At 41.6% G+C, this 25,153-nt stretch overlaps 1 protein-coding gene across 1 annotated transcript in view; it reads left to right on the top strand.

Moving 5' to 3' along the window:
• The first annotated feature begins 2,774 nt into the window (after positions 1 to 2,774).
• The window catches only part of nsmfb (NMDA receptor synaptonuclear signaling and neuronal migration factor b), a 60,351-nt gene continuing 37,972 nt past the window's right edge, over positions 2,775 to 25,153 (top strand). The window contains exons 1-3 of the mRNA XM_056377021.1: positions 2,775 to 3,128; positions 22,144 to 22,205; positions 24,325 to 25,104. Coding sequence (XP_056232996.1) covers positions 3,058 to 3,128; positions 22,144 to 22,205; positions 24,325 to 25,104 — 913 coding nt within the window. The 5' untranslated portion in view covers positions 2,775 to 3,057. The remainder of the gene's footprint in view (positions 3,129 to 22,143; positions 22,206 to 24,324; positions 25,105 to 25,153) is intronic.

Below are 25,153 nucleotides of genomic sequence, written 5' to 3'. Positions count from 1 at the left end.
GAGAGTCTTTTTTCTCTTGTTTTCTTTTTCTGAATATTGATGTTGAATTGATTTCATTTCCCTGGAGAACCAAAAATCTTCTGCGTGATTCTCAGGTCAATAGACAGCTTGGTGAGACTGGAAATGAAAGGCAATTGTTCCTCTTTGTTTTTACTGTTAAAGCTCCATATTTTATACTTTTCCTGAGTTTTATTTGAAGTGTTGATCTATAAGAAGATATATTTGTGGTTTTAAGAACCAAAAACCATCTCAATGTAGTTTTACATCTCCTCTCTCAGGCTTCTCTCTTGAGCTCTTGTAACAACAGGCCGGTGAGCCAATCAGAAGAGAGGAGGCTCTGGGCCTCTCTTCTGTTGTCTCTCACTTGTTTCTGAGTGACTGAATAAAAATATAACAGATTTCAGGTAAACACTCTTGGTAAACCAAATCCTGCACGGTTGGATGGTGAGGGGTGGAGGACGGGTGGTGACTGCTTTGCTGTGACATCACAAAGTTACAGAAGTCCTGATGGCTCGTTTTAAGGCTCAGTGTCTGAATACAGGCTGTGTGCATTTCTGTGTGGCATGCACTTTGATACTTTCACAGTATTAATATAGAACCTAGACCTGCTTTATAATCAAATAACACATGGACATCTACCTTTATACACTATGGGACCTCTAATATACATCGCTGTATGTGGACTATCTGTTATTCCTTTATATGGATGAACCATGCAGCTGGCTGAATCATAGCAATTTCAAAGTCCCATTGCACCTTCCCAGTCATTAGAGAAAGAAAAAAGTGAAATGGAATTAACAAATTTATGGGGTAAGTAATAGCATATTAAACCTGTGTAACTGTCTGATGTTTATATGCTAAAAAGTTTGTTTCTGTTTCTAATTGTATTCCCCTTGAATTAGACTTGGGTTGTGGAAAGCCATTTTGTGGAACACAGACATTTCAGTCAATTTAAACCATGTTAATTCAACGACTACGTAGGATTTCTTTCTTGCATGCAAACTGGCACGCTTCTCAGAACCTTCTCAGGTACTTAGTGATGCCACCAGAGGCCATGAGATAGATATATCTCTACAGATATATAAGGAGGTGAAATGAACCTGGAATGTTCAATTTATGTTCCAAAGGTAGAGGAACACCATTTAAAATCACACTGACGTTTATAATGGCGCACATTAATAAAATATAAACTTGGAACAGTGATGGATAGTAACTAGGTACATTCCCTTAAGTACTGTACTTACAGTAAAGACATTTGTTAGGTGCTCGCTACCTTATACTTCTACTCTACAGTTCAGAGGCAAATGTTGTACTCTTTCCTCCACTGCATTTATGTGACAACTATAGAAACTGATTATTTTGCAAATGAAAGGCTCTGCACACACAAACACGTGTTTTCCGCTACTCTGGCTAATGAAACCTACAACCTATCTCATCCTCCTGTTGTTCTGATGGGAACTTCACCATGGTGAACTTTGGTTGCTAAGTTCTCTTGTACAACGGTTTAACTGACTTTAAGTGATTCCTGAAGTTTAACCCCATGCAAAAACGAAATATATGACATATATGTCCATATAGCAAGAGTGATGTTGCCATGTATGTCACTTATATTATTATCACATGTACACATGAAGATGTAATATATATATATATATATATGTATGTATGTGTATATATATGTATATATATATGTAAAACTTGTATATGAACATATATTAAAAATATCTATATGATGTTTTCTTACATGGTGTAACATGTTGCGACCATATAGGCTACCGTATATTAATGATGTATATTTAATTTATATATGCAAGTTTACTAAAACAACATACATATGAAGATTCTGTATATATGTGTATGTTTTTCTTATTAATTTCTCATTAATTTTAATCATGTCTATCTTCACATTCTCCCAATTTATATATCAACATATACTGATGGGCTTTTAGGATGAATATATGTTACATATGTTTACAATATAAGCATACATATATAAACATATGTAGGCTATATTTGTATGTATATATATGTCAATATGTGAAATTGTTCCAATATCTAATATGTTTCTCATATATTTTTACATGTGCTTTTATTTTATATGTACTTATATGTCATAGATACAAATTCAGTGTATGTAGGCTACAAATATTACATTTGCATATGGGAAGACTAACATAAGGGAACTGAAATACTTAAGTGAACATTTTAAAGAAGGTGTTTTGTGCAACTGGCCCGAGCTTTAAAAACATCTGGCCCATCCGGGTTTTTCCATTGGCCACATTCTGCATCTGCAACTGCTGGTAGAGTTTTCTTATTCAGGCTGTAAAGACACACGAAACATCAACAATATTATCACATTAAGATGAGAGAAAACACAATATAACACTGTAACAACATCATTTTTGCTTGCAGCCTGCAGTTTGATATATTTGGATGATAATGGCGCATATTGTTTTACTCAAACTGGATACACATCATCCTGCCCTGCGCTCTTGTGGCCTGAAAGCCTTGCAACAACGAAAACTGGAAAACTGGAATTACTTAAGACACACTGTGTACCGCATTTATACAGAGGAGGGGAGAAAAAATAAAAAACACTGAAACAACTCTGCTCTATTCACCTGCTGTCGCCCACCCCGCACCTGTCCAGGGCCGTGCAGGCCAGGCGGTGCTGCCCTTCCTTTTATGGTCTCCGTTTCCTTCCTGGAAGCCTCAGTTGGCTTCGAAGCGGAGAGGAGAAGAGAAGAGAAGAGAGGAGAGGAGAGGAGAGGAGAGGAGAGGAGAGGAGAGCGCAGCACATCACTACTCCGCTTCTCATCCAGCAGAGCCGCTGCGCTGTCCACCCAGCAGCTTTCTGGAACATTCAGTTTCTTTTCTCTTCTAATCCGAAATGATAACGATAAATATGAAATAATTATAGCTCTGACTTGTTGGATACGGATGTTTTTTTTTTTTTAATTTCACCCCATTTGGTGATTTTCTCTCGTTTTGTTTCCGCTCGCCGATCAGTCTGTGGAATGGTCTGCGTTTTTTCCCCTGGGTCGTTTCCACTTCAGCATGGGAACTGCAGTGTCCAAAAGGAAGAATCTGAGGAGTGATGCGATATCTTCCGTGGCAGCAAAAGTTAGGTGAGTGTGGCCGGGTGCATGTGTGGCGCGGGCTCGGGCGCCCCTGGAGCCGCGCGGCAAGAAACGAAGAGGGGAATGAGCCGTCTGCCGTAAAACTACAAAAGTCGATACTTTAAGATGATTTTAGACACATTACTGGTTGGATGTGAAGTTACAAGGGAAGATCCAGTTATCTTACGTATTCCCTAATGAAGTAAAAACTGCGCCTCTGCTCCTCTTACCCGGTTCGTGACTGCTCCTGCTCCCTGAGCCCTGCTGTCTCTGCGCAGGTGGCGTTACTGCTTTTAAAGTTTCGCTCTGGCTTCTTTCTCTTATTCTGAAATCTTTAGAAATTCTTTTTAGATTTATTTTTTTTTTTATCTCCGTAGGAATCATGTCTCCCCTCAATATAGGCTACACAACATCTCACGTTGCTGCCCTGTTTGTAGGAGCTTATTTAAATCAACCTTTTTGTGAATAATATGTGCATCAGTGAGGGTTAGCGGCTTTTATAGATCAGTGTACTTAATGAAATTTCGAAGTGCCCCTAATATTTTGAATTTCTAACACTGACTATAAGTGAACGCAAAGATCCAGAACAAGCTCACTATGAGAATATATAGCATGTAAACATCACTTATGATGGCATAAAACTGGTTTATTGCTATTTTGCACAGTGACACAATGACATCAGAAAAAGCTTCGATTTTCCCTGTTTGTCCTTTTGTTGCATGCTGTTTACGTTAAACTATGTGCAGCCAAAGTGTGTATTTCCCTCGCTTTAGTGACATGGTCGTCCACAAACTTCTAGCTGCTAGACACACTGGACTTCTTTACTCATTCTAATGACATTTGACTTCATGAAAGGTCTTTGTGTCATAGGTGTCAGATCAGTGCGTTCTCAGTTTGAAGGCTGCAGGATGACTAATGATCTATGGTAGGAGATGCACTCTGTCGCCCACTTACTGACCTTATAAACCTGAGCGTAGAAAAATGAAGCTCCTCTGCTCTCAGTCATGTGTGCATACTCCTACTTTCTTCCTTAAATGTGTGATCCCTATGCACAGCTGCTGTGGAGTAAAACAAATGCACATACGCTTAAGCACACAATATATTCAATGACCTTTCCATCTACTTACAGATTCAGCACCACGCTCGCTTAGCCTGTGCACACATTCTCCAACTCTGTTTGTCTCTGTCCTCCTTTTGCTGTTTATCTGTTTATCGCCTCGCTTGCTTTTTTCACACCTCACCCTTCGCTCTCCATAAATCATTCCGATCGAAGCCGGCATTCCAGAGACAAATGTGGGCTGCAGCCAAGTCTAGTACATGCTTCCCGCTCTATCGGCGATCGTGAGCCGCTCTCCAGTTGACAAGGAGTTTAATGGATCTCAGGGAACAATAGCGCTTCAGCCCGAATCCCAGCCGCTCTGTCTGAGCCGAGCTGAGGATTAGTGGTTTCTCGATCCTGCTGGATGATCTGAGTTTATCTATTGTACACTGAAAGACCAGGGCAGAGCTGTTTTACCCACTTTAACAAATCCAATCCCACATCTTTGTCTTTGGGTGTAGGTAGGTAATACCATAGAGGGATTATGATGGCATCGAGTGTGTGTGATTAGTTTCCTCTTGTCCCTGCACTCTGCTTTTGACCCTGTGCCTCACACATCTGTCCTTTTCTGTGTTATTCTATTCACTTTTTCACCGCAAAGATCTGTGCCTCAGCAGTAAGCTCAAGTTGACTTGGGATACATTGGTCAGGTTCCTGCAGTAGCAGAATTATCGTCAGTGATTTAGCCGACGGTAACGAAGGTGGGACTGCTGTGGTAGCCAGGCCATCCTCATAAACTAGCTCTGACAGTAATCAAGAACAATCCAAAAAAGAAACCAATTTCTTTACTTTTACAACTTTATTCTCCAAATTCTTCCTCTGCTCCTCTTCTGAGCTCCACTCATGTGTTTCTATGGCCGTGGCTTTGTGGGTGAATGCAGTGCAAGTGCTTTTCTTTGCTACAGTTCTTTACTGGGGATTCCAGGTGGATGGGTGTTTTTGATTTAGCTCACTTACCATGCTCTGTGGTTGTGCATTTTATCTGTAATTAAGGTGCAGTAGATGCAGCCATTAATTATCTTACCTTAATGGTGACATATAATCACCCTCTTACCTCACTTTATTAAACTGTTTTACATTGTTAAACAAAGGGAAATACATCAGTCCAAGTGAAGATTTGTACCAAATTTGTTGAAATTCTCTCAAGGCGTTAAGAAGACGTACAACGGTTTAACTGACTTGCGTTCTCAAGGCCAAAAGCGTGCCCTCGACCGTTGACCCCCAAAATCTAACGAGTTCATCCTTGAGTCCAAGTGAACTTTTGTTATATATATATATATATATATATATATATATATATATATATTGTAACCCAAAGAGTTGAAGGTATTTTCTTGAAGAGTTCTTGAGATATCATGTTCACATGGCCAAAATCATGTCTTATGAGGCAATTCTGTGTGAGTCAGTGAAGCGTCTAGTCTGCCCTCGGTCCCACGAAGAAGAACAACTTCCTCCAGGGCTTGGAAATATACGCTACAGCTCCCGACAAAAAAAAAAAAAAAAAGCTTCCGACTAACATCACAGAAACGCAGAGATGGGTGAAGAAGAAAACGATCTTTATCTCCATCCTGAAGAACAGCTCCAACAAGAAACCGCGTTCAACTTCAAAGAAAATAAGAAAACACGAGTAAATCCTGGTGTGTTTTTCCTCCGCTGGAGACAGCTCCGGGTAAAGAGACGCGGTTTGATGCCGAGCTGCAACTTTTCTGTTAGACTGGTGAGTAATATCTAATGTTGGTCTGTAGCGAAAAGTATCATTAGTGCAAATGACAAACCGTACTGACAAACACTTCAAGTTGCATAAATGTATGATGTTGACGTTTAAGTGATTTAGTAGAATTCAGCCTGTTCCTGCAGCTGTTGTCCAGCTAGATGCGTCAGTAACTTTTTTTTACAAGTAAAACAACAACAATCTCTACAAGTTTGATCCAGAACCAGCGGGCTCATGATCCACTGCCTAATACTGTATTTATTTTAGCATATTCATATCTATCTTTACTATTTATTATACAAACACAACAGACCTAACATGTTTGAATATAAAGATTGTGTATGATCTAAACTAATTGTCCTCTCACATGTTTGTCTGTATCAGGACCAGAATTCCAGTCCAGTCCTCCCCAGTATTGGACCAGCACCTGCCTTTCCTTCTGTGTCTGGCCTCATCAATCATCAACAACCACATTACAGTAACACCTCAGAGTATTATCCCTGCACAGAACACATATTGTCTATAATGTGATCTTTTGCACATCCTGCTCAGCAGGAGTTTTGTCAACACTTTTGTACATAGTTTTTTCATAGTTTTATTTTTTTAATATGTGTATCTATGCATATTTATCTTTTTGACTCTTACTCGCATAGCAACAGTGTTAACTATCAACAATAAATACATATATAAATAATACATTATAAGGAACATGGGGAAAGCAGCAATATAATTAACTGACAGGGGGGAAAGAGGTGAAATGCTGCCCCCTATGGAGGTGGAGCAAGTAGCAGGATTTTACACATTACACCTTTAAGGCATTATGGAGATATTGCGTTCACAAGGCCTAAACCACGTTTTGCGAGGTTACCATGACCTTGACCTTTGACCTTTGACCACCAAAATCTAATCAGTTTATCCTTGAGTCCCAGTGAATGTTTTTACCAAATTTGAAGAAGTTCCTTCAAGGCGTTACAGAGATATTGTGTTCACAAGGCTAAAACGCAGAGCAGTTTCGACCACCACAGGGTCTTCCTCAGGGCGTGGTTGGAGAGAGAAGTAAACCAGAGCGGAGTGTTGTGATTCTTTATATAGACGGCATCTCACTGGCATTACCAGTATGCTATATAGATAAGAATATATAAGGTACCATCATGATGGCGTTCAATAAAAATTTGCAATAAAAGGATACCAACCATTTTCAGACAATAACAAGAGGTGCAACGCATTTTACATGAAAGGTCCTAAATCTATTTCCTCATTAAGACCGGATACAGCATCAAGTGTAAAAACCCAATCTCCAGTCTATGCAAAGTCTCTCTCTGAAGTAATCTATTGAAATGATCACCTCCTCTGATGAGCTGCTCCAAAAGTTCAATACACTCCACTTTCAAAAGCCTGTTGTTGCTGTTATGATAAATATGGAAGTGGTAACAGCAACATTATTAGTTTTTATGGCATATTTGTGTTCTGCTACTATATATTTCAAGCCCCTCTTAGTGCATCCGATGTAAAAGCAGCCACAACGACAGGTGAGGCTGTACACAACATATGTGGAATTGGAATTCATGAAGTGTTTATTTTTATGTATCTCTCTTGTCTTTAAATTTGCAAAGTCCATCTGTCGTTATGGTGTTGGAACAGCGACACTACTCCACGTTGGTTTACTTCCCTTTCCAACCGCCCTGAGGAAGATGCAGTGCTGGGTGAAACCGGTCAGCGTTTTTATTCCCCCCCTTTTGGGATTTTTGTTATATATTTAAGTCTGATAAGCCACATATTCTTGGTTCTGTGAGTGTGCCTGAAGTAAGCCCAGCAGCTTCCTATTGTCTGTTTTACATAGATGTTTTTTACATTATTTGAACCTTCACATGCTGTTATTGTGGGCCCAACCTGGCCCCCTGGAGGGCCTGCCTGGGCCTGGGGTGCATTCAGGCTGCTCACACCCTTTGACAGTCCCCCAGTGGGTTCCTGACAGTCAGTCACTGTTTTGCATTTGTTTGTACGCAGAGGGTGACAGAGGCAAAAAGCTCGAGGGGAATTTCAAACAATGTTTCCTGTCTCACCTCTGCATGCCTGGCCAATCACTGCGTAAAGCCCCCCAACTCTGACGATAGAAAGGTGTGCGTGTGTGTGTTTGTGTGTGTGTGTGTATGTGTGTGGGGGGGGGGTGTATCAGACCTGATACTGATGCTTCAAAAGAGCAAATTTTAGGTTACCATTTACAATAAATTAATGTGGCAAAATCATGTTTTTTTTATATACCCATACTACTGTGACATCAGTTTTACAGTTCTGATGTAGGAGAGCAGCCAAATTAAATCAAGTATAACAAACAAACTTGAAAAAAATGAATTCTTGAATTAATTATTAAATGATTCCGTGTATAAAAAATACCTAAACAATATATACATTTAGCTCCATTGAGTCATCTTGTGTCAAATAACAACATACTGTGATTGGCCACTTAGTCCAGCTTTGCGCACCCTGGATGACAGACACAGAGAGACAGACAGGGACGGTAAAATCAGTATACATTGATATTTTTGCGGTCCACCAGCCCACCGATGTGACTGGATTTCTCCCAGTGCTCCCGATGGCCAGTCTGCCTACAACAGATGGGTTGTCAATATGTTTGTATATGAGAGAGAGGGAGAGAATGGAGCAAGGAGGGGCTGAGGGAATCACGGCTCCACACTGGAAGAAGATTTTACCGATTTGAAACAGTAAAATCAATCAAATCAAATCAATAGGTGGTGGCCTCTACAAATTAATCAAAACAGTTGATGAGGTGATGCAACAGTCGAGAAGAACCTTGAGTCAACTTTCAAAATACACTGAACACAGGGTAATGCAAGGAGCAGGCTGTAAACTTTACAACCAAGTCTTTTCTCAAAATGGCTGAACCACTAAACTAAATGTGATGGAAAATGGAAACAGGGATGGCAATAGAGGGTAAAGAGACGCGGGACAGAGTGAGGCACGGTAGTGCGATTTGTCTCATGTGTCAGGTGTTCTGCCTGCGGAGAACTGCATGTCTGTCGCAGGAATGTGCTCGGCTAAAGCGGAAGTTACTGATGTTATGCCGAGTACCCACTGGCTGACAGCGATATCAACAGCTCAGCAGGAGATAATCGAGCTCTATATCTATATGAAAACAAAAGAACAAATAATCGAATTGATCGGCCAATTCGAATTTGACTAAGAAAATTCTGAGTGAGGCACAGCCATATTACAGTGGATTGTACCAAAACTAGTAGCCACCGTTAATACTGCCAACAGAGGTGATACTCAGAGAAGCTAATGTTTGGATAAGGCTGCACAATTAATGGAACTAAATAAGCAACTAAACAATCTTTTTTTTTTCTTTCTGTTGTCTTATATTTTGACTTGCATTAAAAAAATGTATTGTTCAAAAAATGTGTCAATAAAACTTATCATATAGCATCATGTCATTTCCCGTGTCACTCCTTGCGTGTGTAAAAATCAGTAGAAGAAGAAGTTTAAACTGCCTACGTAACCACAGAGAGCTCTGTCCTGTGAAAGCTGGGTCAGTACTATGTTTGGTTGTTTTCCTCTCTTATTCCTTGGCTGTTTTTCGGTAGATTGGAGCAGCGACAAACGACAAATGAGTGTGCTGTGTGCAGTCGACCGACAACACCCTGCAGGATTTCAGGGACCTCGTCAAGATCTTCAGGCGTGGAATTTTCAAATAGAAACCTCAGGCTGTTACCGACATGTGATGTTGTGTTAACATTGGCGATTCAAACCAACCCTTACTAAAAGTGTCGTTCTCTGGCTGAATGTTGATATTAACTTCAGGCCATTCAGATACTTTCCATTATTTATAATATTTGTTATTGCCGCATGGGTGGCATCTTGTTGGCAGAGCTCTTGTTTACCAGGGGAAAGTAAACTGAGACATTAAACATTAATTATGTTTAAAATCTCAGTTTTTAAGGGAATTTGGGGGGAAATTAGTTTTCTTTTATGCACTGTCCTGGAAGCACTTAGTGATCTCTGTAGAACAGCACACCTGAACCAGTCCGTCTGCTTTGATTAGCCACGCGATAAGAAAGATTACAAGCACTTGCTTGTGTCAACTTTAATATTTCAAGAATGTCTGAGTCCCTTCTGAAAGAAGTTTTCAGGCCTTAATAGTTTCCACTTGGGTGAAAATGTGATTTCATGGCCTCTTTCCCACAAGACTGAGTGACCAGCAGCGACCCTGTCTTCATCGCTGCACAGATTAGCTCCACCGTCATGGTCCACTGTGGCTATTAGGTGGGAAACATCTGGGTCCCACCTCTAAAACACAAACTTCTGCAAATCACTGGTGGAAAACTATATGAGGCTTTGAAGGCAAAAGAACAAAAGATTTTGAAACAGATTGTGAAGGTTTACATACACTTGTAAGGGACATAGTCATCCAAAACCAAAGATGTTGCAGTTTGTGGGAAATAAAAAGAAATGAATCAATAAGTAATAAACAATTTTCTTCCTGAATACTTTTCATGAGGCCTAATTGAAAACTACTTTTGTCTAGTACATTTCTGATATTTCAAGGTGGTGGATGGCCGTGTAGGGTGTCTACAACAGTATCCTGCTGGAGGTCAGGTTGTAGGGCTCTGGCAGTGCGCCTCCTGTTCCTCCTGGCACAAAGGAGCAGGTACCGGTCCTGCTGCTGGGTTGATGCCCTGTTACGGCCCTGTCCAGTTTCGTGTAACGGCCGGTCTCCTGGTATCTCCTCCATGCTCTTGAGACTGTGCCGGGAGACACAGCAAACCTTCTTGCGACCGCATGTATGGATGTATCATCCTGGAGGAGCTTGACTACCTGTGCAACCTGATTGGGCTGCAGGTACCGCCTCATGCCACCAGTAGTGACACGGACACCAGCAAAACACAAAACTAGAGAAGAATCAGTCAGGAAGGATCAGGAGAGAGCAACTGTCCGTGGCGCCCACATGTAAAACCATTCCCTTCTTGGGGGTTGTCTTGCTTTGGCCTCTCCATTGCACCTGTTGTCACTTTCACCTGCAACCAAAGCAGGTGAAACTGATTCACATTAACTTGTGCTTCCTAAATGGACAGATTGATATCCCTGAAGTTTCACTGACTTGGTGTTATACTGTGATGATTAAGTGTATGTATACACATGTGTGCATATATGTCATATGTCATGTCTTCATGATTAATCTAGTATTTAGTATGTTGCATCAAGTTTCTCGTGTCTTGAAGTCCAGTTGGTCTTGCCTTTAATAAAAGCCAATGTCAGCCCACTATGTGGTCGAACCATCGTAAGGGTCTCACACATCAGACCCTGATGCTGCTTCTGTGTGAGCGAGTAGCCTGCCTCTTGTCTCCTTAGATGAGATACTTTACATGTGTTTTTTTTCCCCCAGTGCCCATTGATGAACCCTCTTACCCTCTCTTGGGAGATATGGGTAATTGCCTGACTCACGGCCTTTGTTGTCACTGGAGTGTAGTGGAACAAGTGTCTCTTAATGAAGCCAACCCTCCTAGTGTGCAGTGGGACAGGTAGCAACAGAACAGACACACACAAAGATAACACAGACCAAACTGGTGTTGTCTGTGTCTGTGAGTATAGACAGCTAGACGGGAAGCTGTTTTCGTTTATACTCTGTTTGGAGTCAGCTTGGAGGAAGCATTCCCTATATGCGCAGTAGATCATTGTCTATTTACTCCGCAGATGTGAACTAGGAATAAAATCAAAAAAATCAATCACAAAAACACTTCATTTAACCGTCTCAAATTAAAAGCCCTCAGTGGACAGAAACGATTTATTTCTGAACAGGCCTTTTATTGCTGTGCTGCAGTAAGTGTATCATCTCATTTCCGGTTGCTGGCGTTTGTGTTGTTTAGATGCTATTCAGATCTGCTTGTCACAGATGACTTCTCTCTCTCCCTCCCTCTCTCCTGCTCTCTCTCCTCTGTGTCTAATGTTCAGTTATTCCTCTGTCTCCTCTAGTACTAATGATACATGTAATGGAGGCGAGGCTCAGTGAATTGGAAGCGCCACTCCGCTCTCCTGCAGTTCCCGAGCAGCCATGGAAACCAGGGTGACTGCCTGTAACAAGAGGTGTTGCTGTAAGCCAGTGGTTGGCACTCATACACAGTCCAGCCATATACCAGGTTTATACCTGGTCTTGTTTGAAAAAAATCAATTGCACTATGTTGGCAACAAACACCCCCTTAATGGAAACTGTTTGCTCCAAATCATTTTGAAAGAGTAATGGCCAATGGGGAAACTCCAACTCGTCGCATGGCATTCAGCTGACCAATGGTGAAAATATGATCAGTCAGTCAGTCAGTCAATCATGGACAGTCATGATTATAGGACTGGCCCTGCTGTTGAGGTCCAGCCAAAAAGTGAGAGCTGGAAAAAGGTGAAATGTAGTTTTTTTTAAGTTTAGTTAATTTATTTATTTTAAAAGGGACAATAACATAGTTTCAAAACAGGATATGAAACTAATGTGTTGCACAAAGAGTTTATAGCTGCTGTTAATTCTCGACTCCTGTCCCTAGTTGGGTTTTTATATGTGAAACGAAATTAAAACAATCAATAGCAAAAACAACACAAAACACACAACACAATTGATAATATCCTACAATTAGCTAAAAATATACACAAGAACAGTCTAAAAACAGACAACAACACCACAAGCTACAACCTTGCTGTAAATGTAACTTAAAGCTCAAAGAAATGAAGGCAGTTGAAATGTAAATTAGCATTTAACCACTGAAAGCAGTTTAACTGTCAGTTGAAGGGTCAGGAATGAAAGTCCAGTGACCAATGAAAGCCAGTCAGAATGTCAGCTGTTGTCACTCCTTTTGCAGGCAAAGTGCACATATTAAAACTGAGCAGCCATTCCAACGTTTCATCTCCTGTACACCTGCGTATTTTAGAGTTTTGTTGAGCAGTTGTGTGGAAGATGGACTCTCAAGTCATCATAGCATGTATAATATAAAAGGAAATGAGACTCATTTTACACTTCTCCTTAATCACCTTAATCATGGCCGGAGGAGGAGTGCTGCTTCTCAATTTTGCAACTACAGATCTATAGCCTGTAGATAAGTGAGATTCAACAGTACGTACTCTATATTCATGTCCTGTAAAGAATCTGCAATTACAGATTCTTACATACATTACATACATTATTATATCCTTTATTTAATCTTATATCCACCCTTTCCTTTTCCTCTCCTGTCCTGGACACTTTTACCTTTGTAGGCTTTAATAACACAGAACTCTCTGGGATATAATGATGCCCTGTTGATGATAGAGGCAGGCAGGTGAGCAGTTAAGATGGCCGGGTGTTCCCCTCATTGATCTGATTAATTATGTTGCGTATCGCTCATCACCTCCCAGCCAGCGGATGGAACATGCAGGGCACAGCGGGGTCAAGACTTTAACAAACCTCCTCCATCAGCTGGAGCCGGTCGTGGAGGCTGCGCTCACCTTACAGCCACGGTGAAGTGTTCGGTCACAGACTTTTATAATGACACAGCCTCACTTCTAAGAGAAATGACTGCCGCATCAGTTACTGTAATATATTACTTAGATTATACATTTGGGCCGGTATTGTCTTTATATTGAATTTCAGCCCATCACTGTCATCCACGTTGGGTGTGATTGATGTCTCCGCCTCCTGCAGCTCCCGAAACCATCCAATCAAGTTTAGATTTCTTTGCACTTTTCAGGGCTACATTTACCTGCCGAATAATGTTTTAAAGAAATTCTCCATCTGAAGGCAGCAGTGTGATGGATGGAGTTGGAGCAGTGGTGGCTGAGAGGCCCTGATCCTTGAAATGGATGTTCATGAACCACAGTGCATTACACATAGCCATAGGTTAAGTTGCAGTACACAATTTAATACAACTGTAGCTTGAAGTGTGACATGAATAATAAAACATTAAAACAAAAGGGTTATGCACACCATTAACAACATGAATTGCAAATAAGCATTCATCGTGCAGCACTTTATGGCCTTGACAGCAGCAACCAGCACTATACACACCTGTAGCACTGTCTGTAGAGAACCCACACACCAGTCTGCTCCACATACAGAATTATGCACAATGTCTCCGGTCATTGCCCCTTGATAATAAAGCTGCACTAATCAAAATTTTGATATTAATTAGAAGTCAGAAAACTACATGTAATATGATTAGGTGCCACTTAAAGTGACAAAACTACATCTCCCCTTTTAGTGTTTCAATCTCTTTTGTTTCATTGTTTTAGCTTTTAGCAACAGTTAGCAGCTAAAGAGCCAGATGTTCCTCTCAGTAGCCAAAACAAAAACTGACAGGAGAGTGAATGTTGGACTTACGTTTGCCAAACACAACTCTAAAAGAAGGCTAATGTAGTTCTGTCTCCTGGATATGTAAATGTATTTACAGCTTGTCCCTCAATCCCCAAGTGTTTTTTTTTTTTTATTGACCAAAAACATGACATAAATAAATCAGAAGACAAAACAATAAACACAGATCACTCGAAGTGAAAATTAATCAGGCTTGACAACCTAAATAAGATATTAAAGGGTAAAATAAACAAATAAGAAACCAAAACAAAATAAAGGCAAAATACTTGACACAACATGACAATAGCAGAACAGATCAACTGCTGACTCAGATTCTGTGAGACAAAATGTATTTTCCTTGTGGGAAATTATTTTTTAACTGAAAGGATTTTATAACTTGAGTGTACTGTTGTTTTATACAATGAATACATATTTGCAGTCAAAGAATATCACGATTAGATTATACACTGTAGCACTGAACAAAATTAAAGTACATAAGCAAACGCAATAGAAACTCAGCAGTGTTGTATCTAAGTTGTGTAATTTAGGTCTTATACATTCTTTTTAGTGGACATCAAAATGCCCACATGCTCTGCCCGGAGAAACCGATGTACACAAATAGTTTTGAAGTTTCTTTCAAACTTAGCTCTCGTCCTCGTCTTTTTCATCTGAGTTGATCGCTGAAAGAGCTGCCAGTCGACCTGGGACTAGTTCATTTGTCAGAACTTCACTAGAATCTATTGGTGTCCTGCAGTAGCCTTTAATGTTGTTCCAGCCTGGTGAGATTCAACACGGGGAGAAATGCTGGAAGTTTGCTGATTCGGGTCAAAGGTCATCAAGCAGCTCATCAGTCAGACTTGTTGCAGTGCCATAAGATTACCACATTTCTGCTTCCTTCACAGCATCAATCAGTTGTTTAATTACCTTGCTTTGGAACCGTGTGAGCAAGGAACTTTGTTGTTGTTGCGCTCAGGCCTTCGGCCAGATCCAATTCGTTTTCCCGTTCGGACTCCCCGATGCCGCCACACCAGGAGGACTGAAGCCCCTTTTTAAACAGCCTGATACACATACACATCGATAAAGAATGAGGAAGACAGATAAAGAATAAAAGGGAAAATGTAAAGATAAGGATGAGTAGGAAATGTCAAAGAGGAGGAGTAGTGGGGAAGAGAAGGAGGCAGGCCAGAGGGAACGAAGGGAGGGAGGGAAGCAGGAGCACAAGATCGCACTGGAGAGGGTTCGGGGGAAAGGGAGCAGAGGGAGGTCAGTGTGAGGATCTGAGCTGTAACATGATTGGTTGAACCTCAAAGAAGTCACAAGAGAGTCAGCGTGACTACGTGACCACAGGGACATCTTGTCATAGGAATACAGTAACACATACACAGTGTGAACACTATGGAGGGAAAACAGGACGATGCTTGCTGCACATGTAATTTTAGTCCAACACACATGTCAACAAAAAAATGCACACGCAGATGAGGCAAACCATGCATTTACACAGCGCTCAGCATGTACTGCATGTACTTTGACACACAGAGACCACACTCCAGCACACACAGACAACGCACAGCCACTCCATCAAACTACCTTTATTCTTGTATCTGTGCTACTGTGGCTCTTCTTTTTGCTTCTCCAGCTCTGTGGCTGTGCAATTAGGAGCGAATCTTTCCCCCAGGCACACTACACTACCCCACACACTACACCGCTTCTACGTGCCTGACACATACTATAGTCATCCCACTGCCTCACACACAGAGAGAAGGAAGGAGGAGAAGCTTGACATATGACGAACACATAAGAGCATAATACCACCTAGTTTCTGGATCATCTGTCTCCTATCTGTCCCCTCTTCACTCTTTATTCATTATGTCTTGTTATCTTATTCTGCCTCCCTCCTTCATCCCACTTCCCACTCCATCCTTACTTTTGTTTTTTGCTTTTTTGTCTTATAAACACATCTCCCCCGTGTCACCGTGTTTATACTTCTTCCTCCTCACGTCACATGGATGAAAACATGCGGCAGAGAAAAAAAATAAAGCTCCAGAAGCATAGAGCAAAGCTGCTGGCACAGCAGCTGCATGGGGCAACAGCAAATTGAGGCACAGCTGGATGAGGTCAGCAGAGTCCCACTGTGGTGTGTATTTAATGTGTTAAAACTCTACAGCTCTGTGACACAGAAGCGATGTGTGTTTTTGTGTTGCAGAAACCTCTGAGGTAAAATGAATGAATGCGTTTAAACAGGTGACTGCTGTGATGAATATCGTCAGACAATGAGTGTGGGCTGAGATGAAATTCATTCAGGGTCGATTCTTTTTTTTTACTGTGGCAACAAAAGGTTTTTTTGAATGACCACTGTAACCAATAATATCAACAATGGCTCTATATCAGTTTACTGATGCAGTTCCAGGACCCGGGTATTGTTCACTGTCAAGACATCATTGGTTATTAGTTATCTCCAGAAAATCAAAGCTCCGTTATCCGATAACGGTGTTACCTTGAGATAAAGGAATAATTATGTCATTATCTCGAGATAACGGGACAGTTATTCCATGATCTCTTAAAATGATCTGATAACGCTGTTATTTGGAGATAATCTTGCGGTACCAAGATAATTCTCGAAAAACAAAGGTCTGTTGATAATTATTATTATTATATATGATATATATATGATTATCTCGAGATCATTTCGAGATAATCATATAATTATTCCGTTATCTGGACAAAACAATGCACCATTATCTCAAGATAACGGAATATTCATCCTGTTATCTTGAGGAAACAAAGCTCAGTTAGAATTGGAGTATTGCCTTTCTTGGCTTCTGTACTACAGTGACACAGCTTCTCCAAATTTCTTCCCAACTGATGCTGATTGCAAATGGTATCGTTTGGGGAAATGTTAAAAGGTGTAATTTAGCTAATGGAGTCATAACAAAATCAAAGAGTGCACTTTAGGTCCTCTTGTGTAGCCTATAGTAATTATTTTGGGGGGGGGGGGCAAAACGAGCAGTAAACACAATACTGACATATTATCACCTTTTAAAGCTAATGCATCTAACATGTTAGCATTAGCATTCATTGGGAGACACATTTCTGTCTGTCTAATGAAGCTATGTCTAATACTCACTTGAATTTTAGCTGTGTTCTGGTCGGTGTGTGTTATTGATCAACTAGATTAACGAACTAAGAGCTTTATTCTTCCAATTCGATAAGTTTCCATAAGTGTTATTGAACAAAACAAAATAAACAGCACTGTACAGAGACAATAGACGGAAGCTCAGAGAGCTGTTGTGACTAAATAGCACTGGCATGTTAGCATGTTAGCAGTTAGCTCTGTCATGGTAAAATACTGGTCTGGTGTAATGGCAAAACTGAATAGAAGCCTAACCTGAGACTTGGGATGGGACTTTAAGGCAGATAATTACCTTTCACCATTTATAAAACTGAAAGATTATGGGCAATAAAAATTTGCAAAATTAATGTTTGGTCACATGTAGGCCGACTGCAATGTTGCCATATTGCCATATATAGAACCTAGACACACACACACACACATTTATATCTGAGATGGTTTTATCTCAGCGCCATATATGGAATTTTTATTGGAAGGAGTTCACTGGAGTCAGACATATCAGAGATGACAGCATTTTCTTTCTGGTGCCCTCCCTCCTCCTCTCCCATCATCCGAGCTGGGAGGGAAGTTTTCACAGGGAGAGCTGCTGGCTGCACGTGCCGCCTCATATTTAATTACTTACAGTGTCGTAGCAGGAAGGGATATAGGGTACAGCAACAACACAGTAATTCCATTTCACCGCAGCCCCCCTGAGATTTACCCTGTGTGCATGTATAAGCATATTGTGTGTGTGTGTGTGTGTGTATATATATATATATATATATATATATATATGTGTGTAGCCTATTTATTTTTCTGCATGCTGTCACACTTGCAGACTCTGAGGATGTGTGAGTCTGTCTGCGTATCTGTGTGTGCAGATGGCAAGAATGCCACGTTGTAGTGAGTGGGAGGAAAGTGATTATGATTACAGGCTTTACTGTTTCTCTATAGATGTGTGTGTGTGTGTGTGTGTGTGTGTGTGTGTGTGTGTGGCCCACATCTTTTATGACGTGTAACAGTGTGGGTATTTCAGCTGGAGAAATGTGTATATGACTATAAAATAATCTTTTTTCACACTACAGAACAATTTACCTCTAATTTCAAAAACTTAATGTCGGCTGTTGTATAGACTGTGGAACTGAGATGTCATGAATAGAAAAATTGTCAAGTTAAATCACTGAGAACACAAACAAAATTAAAACCAGAATTACTGCCTTGTGGTTGTTTACCCCGGTAACCAGCCAAGTTACCAAGAGGAAATATGGTCACAATCTCCTCTTCCTGAGTTACAGTGTTGAATAATCACCTGAAGTGCTTTGCATTGCGATGTCACAGTGAAGTTGATCTTTGACCATTTGGATATAAAATGTTATCACTTAATTTTGTCCTTATAGATGTTTGAGTTAAATAGTGTCATAATCAGTGTGTGAATTTGTGAGTTATGGCCAAAAATGTTTTTTTTTTGAGGTCACAGGGAGACAGAAGTGATGAACTTCCCTCTGGTCATTCCTGATATATTGCATTCAGAAGAACATGAGAACACAGTGAGCTTGAACATCAGCTCATCTTTGAGTCCAAGTTTGTGAATGTTTGTGCCAATCTAAACAAATTTCCTCAAGGTGGCCATGACATACCACATTCAATAGGCCAAAACTGTATTTTGTTAGGTCACCTTGACCTTGACCGATGACCTTTGACCTTGGACCACCAATCCACCATCTAATCAGTCCTAATGAATGTTTGTGCCAAATTTGAATAAGTTCCTTAAGCGTTACTGAGAAATCGCATTCATGAGACCAAAAACATGTTTCGTGAGGTTACCACGACCTTGACCTTTGACCATCAAAATCCAGCCAGTTCACACTTGAGTCTTTGTGAATGTTTCTACCAAATTTGAAGAAGTTCCGTCAAGATAAGATATTGCGTCCATGACAATGGGGCGGATGGATAACCCAAGAAAAATATGGCTCCGGCTCGGGCTGTTGCCGGCGCAGAGGCATAATAAAATAGGAGAAGGCGTTCCCCAAACAAACAATGAGAATCAATAATTGGCCGTTAGTTACGCACATTGACAAGCCTTTCACATTTCTGTCTGGCTGATGACAGGTTGACTTAGCGTGCTGCTGCCCTCCACTGTTCACTGAACACAGTCAGCCAAGAGAAAACACTGCTGCTGCTGCATGGGAGCAATTTCAGCTAAGAGATATTAGCGACCCTCTTCAAGATAGATGAATTGTGGCAGTTGATGGCAACAGGTGGCCCACGGGCCAAATTTTTTTTAAACTTACAAAATCAGACTGACAGTCCCACATTTAGCTATAATGTCCAAAGAGAGAATCTCCCCCCAGCTGATGAATGATTATTATACTTTTATCCATGTTGAAAGTGAATGACGGACACAGTCATGTATCGGGCCGCAGGCTGCACCGCGCTGACGGTTGAGAAAGGACACGGTGTACTTACAGTAATTTACTGTAACTGTGTCACAAGGGTTTCTCCTCCTCCCCGCTCCTTTAGGAGACCAGCAGCAGGCCTGAGTCCCTTCATTCCAATGGGAAAAGTGAACGTGATAAAAACGAGCACGCATAAATTCCTACTATATAGTGTTGTATTGTATTGTTGTTATGCATGAACAAGCAATCATGACCGTGCTCCCTTAGGAGATAGGAAGTGTATGTCTTACCATTGGCACTGCTTGTAATGCGTCATTTTTATATCTTCTTCTATCCCATAGAATCACTTCCTCTTAGGGATTTGAAACTTTGTTTATTTTTTTTTTTTACATTTTTTTGCCTTTAATCTGATAGTTGCAGTGAGAGAGAGACAGGAAAGTCAAGGAGAGAGAGGGGGGATGATAGGGAGCAAAGGGCTGCGGGTTGGATTCGAACCCAGGCCACTGCAGTTAGGATAAAGCCTTTGTGGTACGTGCTCTACTGGTGAGCCCCCGGGGCGCCCCCCTCTTCGCAGTGTTGACAACAAAATAAAAGATTTTTTTGCAGCAATTTTGAGATTCATTCTGAAAGGTTGTGACAGGAAGTTCCAAGGGTTTTGTTGCTTCTTTGACAGATATGGCGGCCATACAATGTGTTATATGAAAAAAATAACACAAGTTCAGTAAATCAGTCAATCGTGTAATATGTGACTGTGGGCCACAGCGCCACACATGTGAACAGTGACAAAGCATATTGCAGTTGCATTTTTATCAAGGAATTTCTTAAATTAGTCTTTGATTATTTTCTGGCCCATCATCTAATGGTTTAGAAAAAAATTGGCCTGAGGCCAAACTGACTTGATCCCTGAATTAAGGTCTGGCCAAAAAGCCACTAGATTTGTTGCTAGGCTCTTTTTATAGAAAAAAAAGCAATTAATAATCTCATGAAGTCTGCAAATTTAGCAACAATGTTACTAAGTTAGCAGCAATAGTTGGAACTGAAGCTAAATAACAAAACTGCCCACACAGATATAACCAGTACCTACAGAAAGACAGAATCAAAACTCATGCCCCTTTTTTTTCCCTTTTTTTATAACAGTTTCGCTCAAGGCTGCACAATTAATCAAAATATAATCAAAATTGCAATATGGCCAAGTGCAATATCCAAATTGCAGGAGCTGCGATTTATAGGTAAAATGTGTCACAACATTGTTGTGCATTGTTGGCACCATTAAGCAATGTGGTGTGGCTTACTGATCATATTCTCCAGACGTAAAGGAACATGTTTGTTTGGTACAAGACCCAACAAAAATAACATCATCAGCATTTTTAGATTTTTTCAGTGAAAATGAACTGCAACTGAAATCGCAATATCTGCAAAAATAATCGCTATATGATATGGAGTACACGTATACTTTGAAACTTTCAAATTTAGCCCTCACCTATCACTTGGATCCCGTACAGCCTGTGTAAAGACCCAGATATACCGCATGCATCGTACAGTATAGGGGTAATAGTGTAGACTGGTTCTACTGTATGCTGAGAAGTGTTGTAGAAAAAGGTCTGGCCTTGTGACTTCAGAGGCAAAGAGCTTCAACTATTGTTCATGAGCTGATGACAGAAATTCAAGGCTGTTTCCCCCTTCGCATGTGGTACATTCAGCCTTTTTTCTGCAGCACTCTAGAATAGGTTTTTAGTTTCAGTATGGTTCTAGGTATGGTCCTGTAGCAGTGCAGGGTGTGGCATTTTGTTTCCACCAATGCTGAAAAATCACTCATGGTTTCATAAGATACATTGGACGACATACCTATTAAATCTCTTTAGATAAAACCTGACAGCATCATGTGAGGAGAATTACATGTGAGAGAGGGCAGTAAATTTTATAAACTGGAGACAGTCTGCCACATACATGTTCTGCACACCATGCCAGTTCCTCACTGCCTCATGTGTACGTGCTTCAATTTATTTCCTGGCTTTATGGCTGGCACATGCAATGTAACAGTCCCCTATGGGGCCTATCAGCTGTGCAGGGGAGGCAAGCTGTAGCTCCCAAGCTGTTTCCCAGTCCTGCAGTCACTATATAAGAACACGTTGTTACCTTGGTGAGAGACGGCTGTTACAGAGTGATTCAGGACACCAACACTAAAATCGCCTCTTACTCACTGCTGTAGTGGTGTAATCTACTTGACTGGTAGCATGAAGAGGCCTCGCCGATAAAAAGCTCAGACAGACTGTTTATGTGGCTAAATTCCTGTGAAACCTTGACTCTGTGAGTCACTTCTCTGTGTTTGCTAATAGTGGCTACGCAGTAGGGATCAGGGTTAACTGCTGCATTTGTTGTGTCTCTACAGAGCAGCCAGAGCATTTGGAGAATACCTGTCCAATACCAATCCAGAGAATCGCAACGGAGCAGGTGGGTGACGCACACACACACACACACACACACACTGGGAATAAAATTGTTATCTAACAACCAACACTTTAACATTAAGCAAGGAAGACCAAAACCAGGAGGCTAACATATTCTTTCTCATACAGCATTACTCACAACCAGAACAAAGACTTCTAATATGCTTAAATCAGTCATCAGTGCAGAGTAAATCTGTCTTCAGACATCTTTTGTTAAAACGTTTTGTTTGTGATGTATAGATGTTCCATTCCACCAGATCCCCAAAATGACCTGCAGTCGTATCTTGACAGCAACATGCATCGAGCTAATTGTTGCTGTCACACTCCGCTGAAGATGTACCTGCCTCACTACTGATCCATGAGAGACTAAATACCATGGACTCTGTCAGCATTTAAAACAGCAGAATCTGTTCTTTTCAATATAATGGCCACCAGTGTTGTGCCAGTTCACACTTAAAAACAGCTAGTTCTGAACGCCGTTCAGTGAACACGTTCATGCGCATCAGTGACGGCCACTTTCAGCAGATTCACTCGTTGAGGAACCTGCATGAATCTTTTGTGTCAAAATAAAACTTTTGTGAATTTGAACCATTTTTTGATTAAACTATTGGAAAGTATTGTTCTGTTAATTGCTTATTTTTCTATTAGCAACTAATTGTCTTGCTAACTGACAGTTAGGCCCCCGTTCATACCTGGCATTAACATGCATCTCGGGTGCTGTGATCACAGGTGGACCTCACTTCACACCTGGTATTAGAATAGGTCTCCACCTGCATCTCGAGTGACCACTTGTGATCGGCTCTCACTTCCCCGCTCTATATGCAAATAAACACCTACATCAATTCTGTTTGCAAAGACCAAATACAATGTTGTTTTCAACAGCAATGCACTTCCTGTGCCAAGTCTGCCATAAGTTAAAAGAAGAAGAAGTCAAAACGATACAGACTGGAGTTGTGTCCCAAATCACTCGCTCCTCCCTACTCACTATCCAGGGAGTCCAGTGTGGAGGACTATATAGTGAGCTCATGGGTAACATTAAAAAGACACTACTCAGGTGATTTTCTCTGCACAGGTTTTCTGCCTTTCAGAGCATACGCAATGCATGATGGTGTATATTGCTTGGTTAGTTACGGGTGGTACACTACTTGTGCAAAGCATCGTGGGATACGATGAGTCCACTATATAGCGTATAATAATTCTCACTATACATACGGACACCACTACAAAAACTCACTATATAGTGGACTATCTAGGGAGTAGTAAGTGATTTGGGAGACAGTCTGGGTCTACTCCCGGCAAACCAAGAGTTTGACATTTGTAACATATCTCTGTGGGCTGACATGTACACCTGTGTCACTTGACAAGCGGCCCTTTAATGTGTACCAGGACACGTTTGTGAGAGAGTTGTTGTCACTGACTAGAGCCAGTATGTTACCATCTACTTTGTGTGTAGACGTGAGCTCTGCAGCTACAGTTGTGCACCTCTGGTATCGCTAAGTTACAAAGCTTCTAACACCACTTTTTTTTTGCAAGGATGCACGGATGACAATTCGCTTTGCCACTTTCTGGCTTTGTACCTTTAAAAAAAAGAAGCCTACCCAAAATAGTAAAGCTGCTGCTTTGCATGTGCCATGCTTGTTTTTCTACAGCACAGAGAGCATGAAAAAAAACTCACCCATTCCCATGAGCTAACACTTATTTACAAGCCTGGAGCCCTGCAGCTGGTGACTCCATGAGAGGGAGCATCCGTCCTCCAAGATCGTCCAGGACGTCGAAGCTTTTGTTTCTGCCAAAGTTCTTCATGCACTGAACCAGCTCGTCCATTTCTAAATCTTTTCTCATTCCGCTTGTTGCTCTTTTTTCTATCACTCAGCCACCGCTCTGCTTTTCCTTGTCATCCTCCTTGAAAGCTTTGCTGGCTCATAATGTTTACAACTCTGCTGCCAAGCCTACAAACCCTAAGGAGACACAAACAATCTCTTTGTTCATTTACATTTACATTTTAGTTATTTATGTGATGCTCATATACAAGAGCTGTATAAATTACAGATTTATTTCTCACTTTCTTTGCCTGTGGGTTACTTCTCTCTATCTTCTTTCTCCTTCATTCCCTCTATCTCCAGATCATCTATTGTCTGACAGCTTCCCTGGCCACGACTGTGACTCTCCAGACGTCAGCCGCTTGCATAACAACAATCTCCCACCACAGAGCTGCTGTTTGCCCGTAGCTAAACCCAACCAGTCCAGCCAATCCAATCCCAGTGCTCATCCACAGTCTCAGCCTCTGGTCAACACCCTCCAGGCTCCAGCACCTTTGGGCCCCTCCAAACGTCGACTCTCTGTTGAGCGCAGCCTCTCCGCAGAGGACCCACCAGGCGCCAGAGGCCCAGAGGGGGTTGTTGCGGTAAAGCCGGCGAGGGTTTACACAATCACCAGGGAAGGAGGGATGACCCTGGGGGGCCGTGGCACTGAGGAGAGCCTGGAGCTGGAGGTTCTGAAGGGCTCCAGGGAGCAGCCTCTGTCCCAGGCACCTGTCTCCGCCAACCACAACCCATCCTGCACCAGCCAACCGTCCGCCTCAGCCGCCCGTGGTAGCCACCATCGCAGTAGCCACCACCGCAGCAGCAGCAGCAGCCATCACAACGCCCAGCAGCATCACGGAGGCCTGCCCTCATCATCGCAGCCGCTGCAGAGCTCGGGGAACGCCAGCAACATCCGAGACTGGGGAATGAGGAGAGGGGGGTCGCGGGACGACTACACCCCAGACTGTGTGGCCTGCATTCGAGCTCCATGCCAAAGCCAGCGCTCCCTTGACCTGGATACCTCACCGCGGGATGGAGGGAAGCACCGCAAGAAACTGGAGAGGGTGTACAGCGAGGAAAGACCATCTAATGACGACAGGGGTAAGGAAAATAGATGGGAAAATGCATTGGGGTGTAAATTGATGTATTG

Source organism: Seriola aureovittata, chromosome 5 (genome assembly GCF_021018895.1).
Source record: "Seriola aureovittata isolate HTS-2021-v1 ecotype China chromosome 5, ASM2101889v1, whole genome shotgun sequence".
Lineage (NCBI taxonomy): Eukaryota > Metazoa > Chordata > Actinopteri > Carangiformes > Carangidae > Seriola > Seriola aureovittata.
The sequence above is the reverse complement of the archived record's forward strand: the minus strand, read 5'-3'. Positions and strand labels throughout refer to the sequence as shown.